This window comes from Dryobates pubescens, chromosome Z (genome assembly GCF_014839835.1).
Source record: "Dryobates pubescens isolate bDryPub1 chromosome Z, bDryPub1.pri, whole genome shotgun sequence".
In the NCBI taxonomy this organism is placed as follows: Eukaryota; Metazoa; Chordata; class Aves; order Piciformes; family Picidae; genus Dryobates; species Dryobates pubescens.
The window spans coordinates 121,641,812-121,657,484 of NC_071657.1; the positions used below are offsets into that span (position 1 = coordinate 121,641,812).

A 15,673-nucleotide genomic window follows, 5' to 3' on the forward strand; every position below is an offset into this window, starting at 1 on the left:
ACTTTAGTTCCATTAGGACAGCTGAAAATAAGATCAATATTTAGGAAAGACTTCATGTATATTCTGAGAAATGAAAAAATTAAGACAAGCAATCTGGGGGTCAGTGGGCAAACTACCTACATTTAACAGGTTCTGCAAAACCCACATGCAGAATTAATGCTGACCACAACAACGACAAATGATTTTTGAAGCAACTACCAGTAAGTCCATAAAGATAAAAGTAACTGTCCTACAGTTGTTCTCAAAAGAAAGCAGCTGTTTACTCATTTGTAATCTGTTTGAAACTCCTTGGCCTTAGGTTAATGTTTTCCAGTTCTCAGGATTAACTTCCATGGCTTAAATTTATGAAGGGGAACAATACCTCCTGACTGCGCTGTCAAGATGCTATCTCAGCAAACACACTGCTATAGGCATGGTGGCTATGGTGATTGAGCACACCATGCAGGCACTGGCAGCCATGCTTATTGGTTCAGGGAGGAGAAATCCCCATGTGTCCAGAGATAAAAAAAAACCCTTCTGCCCTAAGCTTCATGTATCACTGTAGCTCTGCACTCACAGTTCCAGATGGCTAAGTATTACCAGCAGGAAAAAAGTGACCACTAGTTAAATCTTAATAACAGCTGAATGTTTTCTGTTGCTACTTGAATTTGCAACCATGTGAATGAAAAGTTACTTATTTCTCACACTGCAGCCTATTGCTGCGCATTGCTTCTACACCACTGTCCAGTGTAGATCTGCAAGGTCAGGAAAGCCAAAAAGGGAAGATTGGAAAGATGAGATGAGCTTCCCTGACTGCAACCACCACCCTAAGGCAGCATAGTCCAAATCTGGGAGGCACTTTCCAATTCTTGTAGCACACCTCACAGAATCACACCCAGCTTTCTTGCATGGTTAAATACTGGATAGTTTCCATAAAATGAGAAATCAGTGACATAGGAGTGGTCCAAGTACTTTACTTACTGAAGCCTGTGCAATGTGTGAAATACATACATCAGTGAAGGCATCTGAGGTTGACCAGATCACCATAATATCTGGCTGCCTAAAAATCTCTCCATTTTGTGTCTTCAGAGAGACTCCTGGATGAAATGAGTGTGTTATTATCCTAATTCTAATTTTACAGGGAACAGAGAAGACATTTTCAACATGTCTGCTCCATCCTCCTGCCCATGCATGCACAAACTCTTGACTGTGAGTAATCTGGTGTTGGCCAGTGCTACAAGCATTCTTGTACATCAGTTTCTTTCTTCCTCGAGATGGCTGGCACTATGCACAATGTTTAAGGCTTTAAGAAAAGCCTATTACATATTTACAAATCCCATGTTAATTAGAAGCCTAAGTAATTTCAGCCTGGACTCGATGATCTTTGAGGTCTCCTCCAACTTTAGTGACACTGTGATACTGTAATTATTTCAGTAGCAATGTCATAGCAACAAACAAAAAAAACCCCAAAAACCCAAACAACCCACAAATAAACAAACACAACAACCAAAACCAAACATAATGTGGAAAAGCACTGTGTTCCTCAGAACACAACTTTGTCACAACCACCATCTCCTCATCAAGATGATGTGCTCTCTCTCCTCTACTTGCAGTTCTCCCAAGTTTGTTGACTTGGGGGCTAAGCATGACAACCTTACATGCTTTCCTTTATGCTGCAGGTTTCTAACCATTCAACTGTGTTCAGCTGTGGGGCCCTGCTCTGGTACAGCTGAAGCAGGGATGTCCTGCTGAAAGTCAATGATACTCTATAGGCACTGACAGAGCTAGATTCAACCCAGAGCTCACAATTGTACATTTATTATTCACCATTTTAGGAAATCAGTTTTTGCTGATTTCTGTACCCTGAGCAACCCAAAGGTTTCCTCCTGTGTCTGCCTCATCACAACCCAGTTGCATGTAATGCTCTGGTTGTTAAATCTGTCTTTCTGTTGCACTTTGAAAGGGATAAATAAAATAATCAGAAACTGTTTCTGGAACTCTTTCCTTCTTAGGATATGACCAGAATGCCAAATTGTTATGTGAGGAAAAACAAGCAGGGTTTAACATTTTTAGAAGAGGTGTGTCTCAGTTCAGATTAATGTGGCATTCAGAAATCATGCAAGTGCCAACATGGGAGCAAAATACAACATGCTATATAAAATAATAACATTTACTTTAATTATTTTGAATGAGATTATAACATCCGATTCCTCAACTACTTATTCTGCATTTAATCCTTTAGCCTGGCATATGAAGTCTCTCTTGCTTCCTGGCTAATGGTATAGTATACTAGTTCAAGTAGACCTATTTGTAAAGGATTTAATTATTTGATTTTCACATTAAGCTTCAACAAAATGCAAAAAACCACCCAACAACAAATAAAAAACCAAACCAACCAAAACCACAATCAAATTTAACACTAATGATCTTTAAAGTCCCTTCTAATCCAAATCATTCTATGATTAATATTTGTATCTGACAGACGATCTTTCCCTTTGATTCTATCCCAGCAATGTGCTCCGCTGAAAATACTGAAATTAGGCATGCCCCAAAGCGTGAGGACTTCCAAGTCTTGAAGCCCAGTGGAACACACAGTATGGCTGACTTGCACTCCAAAAGCTACCAAATGCTCAGGGCATGCCCACCTGTACAACAGCAAAAGAGAGGGGGGAAAAAAGGTCCCATGCTTTCTAGCATTCACCTCTAAAAGTGTACCACAGGACTCTGTGCTGAAACCCCCAGTAACTACTCTGCCAGCTGCCATAGCATAGCCCACTGCCCAGGTTGCCACTGGAAAACAATTGAAGGCTGTATGAACACTACTGGCTTGTATTTTGCCGCCTGATTTGAAGATCTTCAGACACAGGAAACCCAACATTCCTTTAGCAGCTGATCCATGGATTATTAAAAATTAATGCCTCATTATGACTGAGTTTGCCCTCTGCTTACAGTCATCAATTTTTATTATTCTTTTTATGTAAAAGGCTATTTATTTCTTCCGCAGGACAATACCTTCCTAGTGTAATCTAGGCACCTTTCAGGCAAAATCCCTCGATACAATGTTTCACTCCAGTCCTTAAATATTTTTCCCACTATGTTCTACAACTTTGCAACTTTGTTTTCAAAATATTGACGCCATTCATGGAAAACGAAAGGCACACAGCAGTATGAAGTACCAGTCCCTCTGGTAGGTACCCTGCCTTACATGCCACATGAGTCCTTCACATCACAGCCCGTGGGGCTGTGGGGCTCAGGTTAAGGAGTTTGAGCCAAATATCTAATACCATTTTAAATCACTGTTTTGTGAGGTGTAAATCATCCCTGCAGAACTGCACTTCTCTTAGTGGCTGTATAAGCTTGCATCTAGCGGTACTGAAAACCAGTTTGTTTGACCTCAACCCACCAACAGATCCAGCCTGTTCTGGGAAAATGCTGAGTCATTGTTCTTAATCACCTGCTTAGTTCCTTACACCATACAGAACTTTTACAAGCAACCTTTATACTTTTATTTTCACATCACTGAGATGTATTTGATTAGTATCACATCAGGGGCCAGTTGCTATGGTACTTTATGAGCAACCTTAAACCAATCCTACTGGCTAGGGGGAAAAAATCCACAATAAATCAGATCAATTTTTATTCATTCACAAAAGCTTTGAAAACCAAACCAAACTGGCCTCATGCTATTGCAATGCTGATTTTCTAATAAATGCCATTTAGGAACAGATGATGCATAAAGGCCATACTGTGCCTACCGTTCTGCCCTGACAACTCATTTTCATCATGTACTTTGAGACTCACTGGTAATTCCTTCAGTCTTTTTAACCCTCTCAATGCTTAAAGCATAGTTATGACAATCTCTCCCATTTACAGATTTTGTATTGTCATTCTACTTGAATTTTGAGGCATTTCAGTGAAAACCAAGATGACTCAGCTGAAGATGGCTGGAGTAACATTTCAAATGAAAAAGTGCATCAAGGATCAGTTTGTACGATCTCAGGGAAAAAAAATCAGAGGAGTTTCACTAGGTCTCAAATGGATGCCTACAATTTTTTTTCCCCAGTACTAAAAATGGTTAATGTAAAACTTTCTGATATTTCTGCTGACAACCATGGCCTGCAATGTTTACCTGGGACACAGGCATTACATAAATTATTGAGATTCAGCAACAAGAATTACACCCTGTTCTAACCACTATGCAGCAACGCCAAAAGAAACAGGATACTTGTTCAAAGGCATATTGAAAAATATCTGACCAAAACGGTATTTAAAAGTAATTTTTAACTGTGTTTCCACTTAAAGTGAAAAATGCAGTATGTTGAATGTCTTTTCTTTTTTCTTTAATTCTTCTTCAAAGGCTTATCAAATGAGAACAGGCCAGAAACACGAGTAAAGAGTACTCATATGTTCCATGGGTTACATCTCATCTACCCCCACAGAAAATAGCCCTTTCCTGTGGGTAAGTTAAATGATTACAGTAGATAGGAAGGGAAAGTGAGCAATTTCAAGATAAAGACGTAACTGTCCAACTCAGACTAGCTAACACAAGTTACTGCTGGTTCAGCATAATAGCTGTGCTATGCTACTTCTGTGAGTCCTAACAATCAAAGCAAAGTCTATTGCAGTGGTGATAATCTTCCAGCAAAATTGTACACTTACTACTTATTATAATTCAGAAGAGTATGCTGATATCTGATTTTTATCAGAAACATGACACAAGTTTTAATCCTGTTGAAAAAAAATAAAAAATGCTTGAGTATACTATCAATTGCCCAGAAAAAAGTATTAATTCCACTCTATATACTCCCCAAATACAAGCATGCATCCCATAATAAACGTAGTTCTTTATCCTTCAAACGAACCAAGACTTTTTCACAAACACGATTTTCCTTTGGAACCTCTCAAACACACATACGCCACCTGACGTCACCTGCTCCTAAGAAAGCGTTCGGAATGAATGAACTGAAGATGGGTCTGTGTTTACATACTTCGCTTACACCAAAGATAAGCCTGTTATGGAAATGAATCGAGGCCAGGCGCATACGGGATGCAAATTAATTTTCATTGTTCCTGACTTAGGCTTGAGAATTGAACAAGCTGCTCAGGCCCCTGGAATGCTCCAGTTAATCTCAAAAGTACAGAAAAAGCATAGCGTTGTTGGGTGGAAACCGCAGTTTTGCTATTTATCATTTACACAGTAAACCCAGTATAAATAGGTGAAGCCACCACCTGGAAATCAAGCACGGAACTTTTTTTTTTATTCTCAAAGCGCCTACCAGTCAAAACTCAGTATGTTGACTGCTTTAGTGAAATCCACTCTGAAATACAACTCCAGAAACAGCAAGTTTCAGCTGGAGCATGGCCACAGTTTGCCCTATACTCCTGAAGTAACCTTGTCTTTTCCTCGTCACAACACAGGAGACGAGGAAGAGAAGCTCTTCCAGGACCACTACAGCCCTTACATCCCAGGGGCTAAAGTAGGAACGCAGGCGCAAGGACCAAGCATCGTTAGAAGGCAAAATAAGCAGGGACAAAGTGATAAACCACCAGCAGATGATCTCTTTGCACACCACAAAGCCCCCTTTGGGTGACGCTGGGATTTCTACAGCCTGCTACAGCCAGCGCAACTACTTTAAGCCCCCCAGACCCTGGAAGCTTCACGCCCTCCCCGGGCTAGCTGGACCAAGCCAAAAGTCAATCACAAGGTAACATTACCCACCCCAGCGCCTTACAAAATCCTACTCGTACCAGTATGCAAGGGGCTGCGGGGAAGACGGCAAACATCCACGGAAGCTTGGCTGCCTCCCACCACCCCGGGCGCCCCCGCGGGCAGCCGCCGTTCCCATTCCCTTTCCCCGGGGGGCGGCCGCGGGGGAAGGGGCCAGGGTGCTCCTCGCGGCGAAAGAGCACGGCGGGAATGAGTGCTCCCTACCTGTGGTTAAATTGTCATTGATCTTCAGGGGCACCCTTAAGATGTAGACCAGGAAGAGCATGATGAAGAACCACAGTGTCCAGAGATACGTCCAGGACCAGACGATGCAAGACTTCAGCTGCTCCAGAAAGCCCGTCCCAGCTTCAGCCATGTTTTTGGAGTAAAGAAAAAAAAAAAAAAAAAGAGAGAGAGAGCAAAAAAACCCCAACCCGAACCCTGCTCTCTGCTGCCACAACCTTTCAGCGTGTACTTGTGGGATGATTCACGCCTCCCTGAGCCGGCTGCCCCCAGCCTCCTGCACGCACCGCCCGCCGCGGGGCGCGGCCCAGCCCGGGCCAGCGGTGCTAGGGCCCGCGGGGCACTCCCGCTGCTCTCCGGTCCCTTTCTTACTGTGCCCGCGGCACTCCCAGGCGGCCCCGGGCAAAGGCGGGGCCGCTGGAAGGGACAGCCTGCAGCTGCGAAGGGTCCCGAAACCCACGCTTGGTGGGTGGGGGACGTGCTGCGGTGGCAGCTGCGGACCTGCCCCCGGGAGGCTCGGCGCCCCGGCTGCACGCCGCTCCCTGCGCTGGCAGCGGCCGCATGATGAAATGCGGGGAAACAGCCAGAGCATGAGGAGAAGCGGGGAGGGGAGAGAGGCCGGGCAACTTTTTCACGTCTTTGCTATCTTGAAAGCATTTCAGGCTGTATTTCCACCACGCAATAGGGCTTTAAGCCTGAAAAGGGCTAGTGTAGGACGGCTTTTTGCAGTCTACTTGCGTAAGCGTCTTGCTTTGATAACACCGCAAGCATAAACCCCGGGTTTTGCTTGTGTACAATGCCCAGCAGAGTTCTGAACTGTAAAACTCTCCGCCCCCCCGCAATCACCGGAAGATACTATAGAGCACAAGATGTGTCTCATTAAAATAGGGTCGATAAAGGACTATCGCCATAGAATTGCACTTCTTTTAAAAGACCCGTTTCTCCCATGATTCTCTCGATGAGGTATTTCTTCAGGTAACAAGATTTGTCAACTGATAGTGACAAAACTTCAGAGGCCCGCTAACAACTGATCTCAGCTTTCTTTGACGTTACACAGGCTACACACAGTAAGTATTCACCCACCGCATATCGTAGTTTGTTTGTATCTCTCTCCTTTGTTTCCACATTCTCTAATGAGTGCGATACTTTCCAGTATTTTAAGAAACACTAGTAAATTCTTAAGCAGTAAAAAACCAACCAAACAAAAATCTTGGAGAATTTTTCCTACTGGTGATAGCCACTCTATTCTGGAATTTTCAATCCCAGGAACAAGTCATCGTAGAGAAAAACATAGTAGCTTTTCCAGAATGCTCACAATACCTAAAGACATTATACCAAAATAAAACTGTAGTTATATAAATTGATATCTTCTCATGGTAGGAAAGGCACCAAATTTGTTCTTCCAGACTATGCTATGGGACTTGAAGCTGGATGGGGAACACCATCTGGGTCATGTGCATTTGAGGGTGACAGGATCTTCTGATTAAGGGACTGTGGTGCCTATATTGGAATTTTGGTGCAAGACTGGAAAAGTTTTCCTGGCTAATAAATCACAAAGCTTTTAAAATTAGAATATACAGATTAACTACAGAAAAGGTCACTTATGGCTTAATTACATACTAAAGGAAACCACATTTCAAATATTTCAGCTTCCCCTTTTTGTTATAAAGGCAAGAAAACACATAAGTCACATCTGAAAAAAGTCAATGTTACTCCACCATGCAGTTACTTACAAATCAAAATATTAACTGCACAGGCTCCTATGTATTATTAATAAACCCAAAACACTAAGCCTTTCCCCCCCCCTTTTATAAACTGTGACCTACACATTTTAATTTTCAGCATATTGCTGGTATTCTAAAACTAACTACGAATCAATTTCTTTTATGTATGGAAGACAGAGGTGGTTTATGGAGCTTTAAAAAAAAATCATTTTTATAAGCAGCATTTCCTTTTCATTGTGTTAGCAGTCTTTTATTAGACTGTGTTGGTTTCTTCAGCTATGCTTTCTTTATGTCACCTGTATTGATAGAAGACCAAAATGCTGGGAACTATGCCCTCTTAAAGCATGGTTATTCATTTTATGCCTTTCTTCCTTTAAGCACCCTGTTTCTTCTTCCCCTGGAATTACAGCAGTTACTAATACTTTGCAGTAATTTTATGCATTTCATTCCTGGATCTCCAGTGTTTTTACAACGAGGATAAAGTATTTAAAAGCCAAGCTACCAACAGAGTCCAGCACTTCAAGCTCCCTGTAACACACACTAATGGATTTCCCATTGGGTGCTGTTACACAAACAAGAATAATAATGATAACGACAATTACAATGATGATGACAACAATAATAATGATGAGATAAAGATGATAAAGTATGCAGAATTCCCTATTAGGGTATCTTGAATCATGACAAGCTGGTGCACTCATGACTATTATTCCTGTTGTCCCTATTAAAGAAGCACCTAGGCTGAAGGATGCAGTCTTATGAGGAGCAGATGGGGGAGCTGGGGTTGTTTAGCCTGGAGGAGGCTCAGGGGAGACCTTATTGCTCTCTACAGCTACCTGAAAGGAGGCTCTAGTGAGGTGGGTGTCTGTTTCTTCTCCCAAGTAACAAGTGACAGGACAAGAGGAAACAATCTCAAGTTGCATTAGGGGAGGTTTAGATTGGACATATGGAAAAATTTCTTCACCAAAAGGGTTGTTAAGCATTGAAAGGTGCTGCCCCAGGAAGTGGTTGAATCACTGTCCCTGGAAGTATTTTAAAGAGACATGTGAATGTGGTGCTTAGGGACACGGGGTTTTGTGATGAACTTGGCTGTGCTAGGTTAGCATTTAGAACTGGAGATCCTTCCAACCTAAACAATCCTATGATTCAAGACAAGTTCACAGCTCAGGCTCTGTTTCACACAAATTGTCTCTCAATTCTGCTCAAAAGGAGTGCCAACTATTAATACAAAGCCTTAAACATGCATTTCACAAATCAAAGAAGCAAACTGTTCAGTACAATGAATAGATAGGATTTTATTAAGTATCAGCTGGCTCCAGGCACTTACTTGTTAAGTCAAGATATAACAGAATACAGCTGAAGTGATTATTGGATAAAAATAATTTGCAGCAAAAGTCTAGTCTGAAAATTCTGCCTGCTTGATTTTTTCTGCATCAAGATCCAAAGAAGTAGGGGGTTTAAGTATTTGTTATGTTGTTTTGTTTTGAAAAAAAAACACACCTTAAAATATCTTCTGCCTTTCAGAGATCAGTAACTTTTTCTAGGCCCACAATGTACAATCCCCTTGGAGCCTGGCTATAAAATGAGATTGCATCAGATTTCTTGGCAGTGGAAAGACAGCCAGGCACAGTTGTTGAGGACATTCATAAAGGGCACCAACAAGACCTACATCAGCTCCAGACATCTGTGAATGCTGGGAAATGTTCAAAGATTCAAAGCAGCCAGACATTCCCCTGACCTTCAGCTGATGCCTGGTTAGCAGCTGAATACAGCTAAGTAGTGTTATGCCAAACACCTTTTAGTCTAGATCCAAATTAAATAATGATACATATGTATACATGGCTGGTGTTCCCACATACATGTGCATGCATGCACATATGCACACATGTATGATATACTCATATATACAGATGTATGTAGTACATCCACTAAACACATCAGATGTGTATCGAACAGTATCAGGGATGAACTGGAGATGGCAGTCTAAACTGGAATCAGTGAGAAGCAGCATGAGAGCACTGTAGCAGACAGAGTTCATGGAATCCCTTACCCAGCATTTTTCAGACATACCAAAGTCTGAATAAAATAGCTTAAATACATGTGAAAAACCTGGTTTCACCTAAAGCACAGAGTCCTTAGTCACAGCCTAGAGAACAGAAAATATGCTAAGAAAGAAGGAAAAAAAAAATACTATGCTTCATTTACAATCTTATCAATAAATTTTCATTAAAAGAAAGATTATTTCAGAAGTATGTAACTTCAGACTTCTAAACAGTGTATCCAGGCTGAAGTTTCTGTTCCCCATCATAAAATTGAGGTATTACAGTATTACAGGAATGTTCAGCTTAGACGAAGACAGTAATATTTAAACATATGCCACTATGACTAATGAGGAAAAGTCAAATAAGCATTCACATGCCTCAAGCAAGACTTGTCAAAAAGCTTTGTCTTCCTTACTTTCAAAGCAGTATGAAGATGGGAAGATGGGGATGAACTTCTGCCCGTTTTATTGTTTCAGAAAGCAGGGGAGCAGAGTTTGAGGGAGCTGAATGTTCAGGTCTCCTTAAACTGGAGGAGGATGGAGAAATTAGAAATAGAATAGAATAGAACAGAACAGAACGGAACAGAATAGACCAGACCAGGTTGGAAAAGGCCTTTGAGATCATCGAGTCCAACCTATCACCCAACACCATCCAATCAACTAAACCATGGCATCAAGTGCCCCACCCAGCCTCTTCCTAAACACCTCCAGTGACGGTGACTCCACCACCTCCCTGGGCAGCACATTCCAATGGCCAATCACTCTTTCTGTGAAGAACTTCTTCCTGACATCCAGCCTAAACCTCCCCTGGTGCAGCTTGAGACTGTGTCCTCTTGTTCTGGTGCTGGGAGAAAAGACCAACCCCTACCTGGCTACAACCTCCCTTCAGGTAGTTTGTAAACTCCTCTAAACTCTGGCAAAGTCCCTTTGCCAGAAAACAGAGATCTATAATGTGTCTGGGCAGCTGCAAGGGAGGGAAGACCCCTTCAAAGTGGCAGGAAAATCAATGGGCAAGCTGCCTTAATTGGAAGACAACTCACAAAACCAGGGTTAGAACTAGCTCAGTTAAGAATCAGATGTTAATGTAAAGACAAGGCAAAGAAAGGTGTTCAAGTCAGAACAGGGTTTCAGTATTTTCAGGTAGTGTTTGAAATAAGTCTCAAACAGAAAAAGAACAAGCAAACAAAAAACAACTCTCTGAACTTGTGTTCTCTTGCCTTTTGATTTTGCTTAACAAATTTCTTTTGTCCCTAAAAATGAGATGGGAATTCAATGCTATCAGCAAACTTAGGCATCAGTGTGGGGCAGTGCCCCATTTCAAGTACACTTACTTGCTGAAGCACACTGAAATGTATTTATTTGTTTTTAAAATCCATGGAGATATCTCCCAGTAGCACATAGATATTTGTGTGAAGTAGATGGACACACACATTCATTGAGGGCATTTTACGAAGACCCTTTATAAAAAATCAGGCATTGGACCAAGACACATCAGTGTTTGTACAAGATGGTACGTGCTTAGGATTCATAAAGGAGTCATGTGAGCTGTGAGGTTGGCTCCTGGTCAAAAAAGAGCTCTTGGCAAGTCAGAGTCTGGCATCTGGATCCACACATGTTCTGTATGTCACAGGAGGCAAACAAGGCAGTGGGGAAAATGGGGAGGCAGAGACAGATGGTGCAAAGCCTGGAGGAAACCAGCACTGGTTTCTCCCTCCCCCCTCTTTAGGTTGAGGAAAAGGACAAGAGCTCAGCTCCTCACACCCATGCCAAACAAATTTGCTTTTGGGGTTTTGTTTTGTTTTGTTTGTTAAGGAGATACACTTGTTGATGTAGGAGATGTTTGATATCTGCACCCCCCCCCCCCCTTTTTTTTAATAAAAAAAGGTATTGACAGTGGCCTTTAATTTACTGAGCATTGATACTAATTGAATAAATAAACTTTTTTAAGAGAGAAGTTCTCAATTCCTATGTTCTGATATCCGCAATTAGCAGAGCATAGTTAACTTCCCCCCTATGTCAACACAGCATCTTTACCAGTTATATATAGGTAGAAACACAGAAATCCACTGACACTTACATTTTACTTAATGTCCAGAAATTCAGATGAAGAAAATCAAGCAGTCACAGTGCTGGATCACATACAGAGAATTATTGTTGCTTGAGGCTGGCAGCTATTATGAAGGAAAAGAACAGCTCTGACTGTAGGCAGACAGGAAATGAACAAGCAGCACATCTTCTGTCATTAACTGCTGCTAACTTTTATCTCACTATCTCTTATCACACAGCTCTGAATTTACTGCACAACCAAGAATAATTGGACAGCCTTAGTCCAGACTGATACGTGCAGGGGCAAGGTGGGTCCCAGGAAACATTTCTCACCCCATCAACTCATTAAGAACAAGCTGTTTGTACTCAGGCACCAGTTGATTCCTGCAGTCTGGCCATTCACTGCATATCTCTGGCCCTATTTACTACCTAGTATTGAAATCCTACTACAGATACAGTATTACTTATTCTCTAATGGCTTTTTTCATGACACTTACCACTACAGTACCAAGTACCTCATACAAGCTTTTTCCATAATCTCTTGAAAGCAGAAAGCTGCAACGGAGAAGAAATAACAGTACAGTCACCAATATGGGATGACCTTGTGCTTCGCTGAATGCTCACCACATCACGCAAGTTGAACTCCAGCCTGACATCAGTTTGAAACTGCAGCAGACCCACAGCAAAGGAGGATTGTAAGGAACAGTAAATGGAGATATAATTCTCCTAAATCCCACCAGCTGCTGCTGTGTGGGGAAAAAGATGATGGCTCTGCAGCTGTAGGGTGAGCAGAGTGCTGCAGTACAGCAGGGAGAAGGCACCAAGTCAGAGCATCAAGGAAGATTACGCTTTTCCTAATGTCTCCCTTATTATTACTAAAGCCTGACAAGAACTTGGTGAGGAAGGATAATCTTTATCATTAGCAATTTCTTTCAGAGTGTGCAAATCTCTGCCCTGCCACATTGTGGAATAAAAACCAAGATGAGCTTTTGCTTTCCTATTCAAGGATTTCAAGATTTCCAACATCACTATTGTTCAGAAACCTTCCAGTTGAATCTTTAACAACTGTTTTTTGGCCAGTTATGTTTTTACTACCTCATGTTCCTCTTTTTATAATGAAGTGAAAGACTTGAAAAGCCTACCAGTTTTATAGTGTCTGAGAACTGGTTTAACAATGCATGCGTCATGTAAAAGGAAAGAAGGAAGCAGATTTTTCTTCCTGCTACTTAGTTTGAAACTGCTAATCACTTTGAAAGATCAGATTTCCACTCCAGTTGCTTGCCACAGGTATTAACCTTAAATGTCAGTATCTGTTCTTCATTTGAACATTGATTTTGTAATTCCCAAATTATGTGAAAGTCGTTATAGCACAGCTAGACCAAGGGACAGGAGAAGAGCTACTGTACAAATAGAAGATTAAGAGAAGGGCTATAGAGGCATTCGGGTCAGCGTCTCCAGGAATTGTCACTGTGATAAGACAGACTCTTGCTAGAACGGGAAGAGCAAGCAACACTTGAAGCACACTGTTGCTATTTGCAAGGCACAGGTTCAGGAACAGCATGTGCGCTCAGACTTGTGGGCAGCGGAGGCTGCAGCTCACAGACACTGGCACTGAAGACTCCTGTTGCAAGTACTCTGCCAGCCTCCATTAGACTTGTGTTCCTGGAATGCAGCTTTGAATTAACTGACCCTTCCCTCAGAGCTGCAGCACCAAGCCCCCACTCTTCAGTCTAAACAACTTGGCCCCTTTCTTTCTTCAGGAAAACTATAATAGATCACATTCGTGCACTTCTTACAATCTTACTGACAACCTGCGTTATAACTGGATGTACTAGCAAGCTTGGGAAAACACATAATGACAGCATCCCAGATCCCAGGGATGTTATTTGGACCCTTCGAAGCTGATGGTCTTTTCTAGCACCTTCACAGAACAGCAAGAAGTTGAATATTTCTGCCTTTAGGCACCTCTTAGTTCCCAGTTCCTGGAACAGGAAACAAACACCATCATCCAGCAGCCAAGAAAGGCAGTACACTGGGCAGGGAGGCAGCTCAAGCAGACAGAAGGAAAAAAAAATAAAATCCACTGCAGCCCAAGAGAATGAAAGGTCTTTTTCTTGTACTCAAGAGCTTGTAGCTGGAATTTTTTTCAGTTAAGTTCATAAAGCTATTTGAAAATAACCTTTATTTGCAAAAGAGAAGATAGCCTAGTTTTTTTTGCTAGTTGTGACAATGTTTGCTCCAAGCAGACAAAAGTCGCTTCTTTACTTCATGAGACCCAAAACTCTCTTCTGTACATCTGAGGAATGTAGGCTGCATTTACAAAATATATCCTTTAAGGGAAAGATTACCACTCTCACCCTCTTCGTGCTGAGCAATACCCATTACAGGTAAGGTGACCTCAGTAGCAGTGGAAAACATTACTAATAAAATCTACCAAATAATAAGCATTCATTTTCACAGACTGAATGAAGTACATATACACAGTTCCATTCTTTTACATACATACATACACAGAATAAACCAGGTTGGAAGAGACCTTCAAGATCATCGCGTCCAACCCATCAACCAACCCAACAGCACCTAAACAACTAACCCACGGCACCAAGCACCCCATCAAGTCTTCTCCTGAAAACCTCCAATGATGGCGACTCCACCACCTCCCCAGGCAGCCCATTCCAAAGGGCAATCACTCTCTCTGTATAGAACTTTTTCCTAACATCCAGCCTGAACCTCCCCTGGCACAGCCTGAGACTGTGTCCTCTTGTTCTGGTACTGGCCGCCTGGGAGAAGAGACCAGCATCCGTCTGTCTACAACCTCCCTTCAGGTAGTTGTAGAGAGCAATAAGGTCACCCCTGAGTCTCCTCTTCTCCAGGCTAAGCAACCCCAGCTCCCTCAGCCTCTCCTCGTAGGACTTGTGTTCCAAACCCCTCACCAACTTTGTTGCTCTTCTCTGGACTCGTTCCAGCAAGTCAGCATCCTTCCTGAGGGGCCCAGAACTGGACACAGTTTAGCTGTGTTGGGGGTGGAAATAAGACTTTTTTTTATTATCATTTGAATCTGATGTAAATTTTCCCCCTTTCAATAAAAATAAAGAGTTCAGAGTTGACACTGTCACACAAAAATTGACACTTCAAGGTTATGAACAAACTAAATTTAATCTACACCTAGTTTACAGTTGCATCAGAGGAAGCAGTTTCATTCTTTCCAGAAAATGAATGTGGCAGAAACTACACCCATGTCAGCAAGGATTTCAGTACAACAGGAATGAATCCATAGAATCAAACAGTTAATGTTCAGCCTCTATACTTACACTGGACTCTGGAAATTTGAAGGCAAGGTTTAGTCTGATCGTCCAGACATCCTCAAAACATAGGTGGTTTCAAGCTGCCTGAAGAAAACCACTGCTATGGACTTACATCACCATTAGGAGTTGGAGGGCATTTGGTGCACACCCCGAGTCCAGTTCCCAGGTAGGAGTTCTCCAAAACAAGATGAACTCAAGAGCACCAAAAATGCTTTGTTGGCCAAACCAGCATTCGGCAAGTGCAGATCAGAGAGGGATTTAACTCCCAAAGCACGTAAACTACACCAGTGCCGTAGATGCAGCTGTAATCATCTCCTAAGGAGAGCACATCTATTAGGATGTTCAGTCTCACACAATACTTTTGTGGGCTGAATGACCAATGAACTGTAGTGCAGTGTTCCCAACTGAACCAGCCAGCAGAACTGTTTTCAGCATGCACAGCATAATGACTTCAAAGTCAGTTCAGAAAGAACAGTTGCTTAATTGCAGAAGTTAAAAATTCTTTCATATAAAAGGGCACTAAGATGCATAAGACTCAATACACTTCATGAATGCAAGCATTTTACAAGTCCATATCACAAGCCATGTCTAGTACATCAACATTCCACAATACAAAGCTTGTCTTTAA

At 42.0% G+C, this 15,673-nt stretch overlaps 1 protein-coding gene across 1 annotated transcript in view; it reads right to left on the reverse strand.

The window, feature by feature from the left end:
* ST7 (suppression of tumorigenicity 7) overlaps window positions 1–6,073 on the reverse strand; it is a 153,784-nt gene extending 147,711 nt beyond the window's left edge. Inside the window, exon 1 of the mRNA XM_054177998.1 lies at window positions 5,912–6,073. Within this exon, the coding sequence (XP_054033973.1) occupies window positions 5,912–6,062 (151 nt within the window). The 5' untranslated portion in view covers window positions 6,063–6,073. The remainder of the gene's footprint in view (window positions 1–5,911) is intronic.
* Between the last annotated feature and the right edge of the window lie 9,600 nt (window positions 6,074–15,673).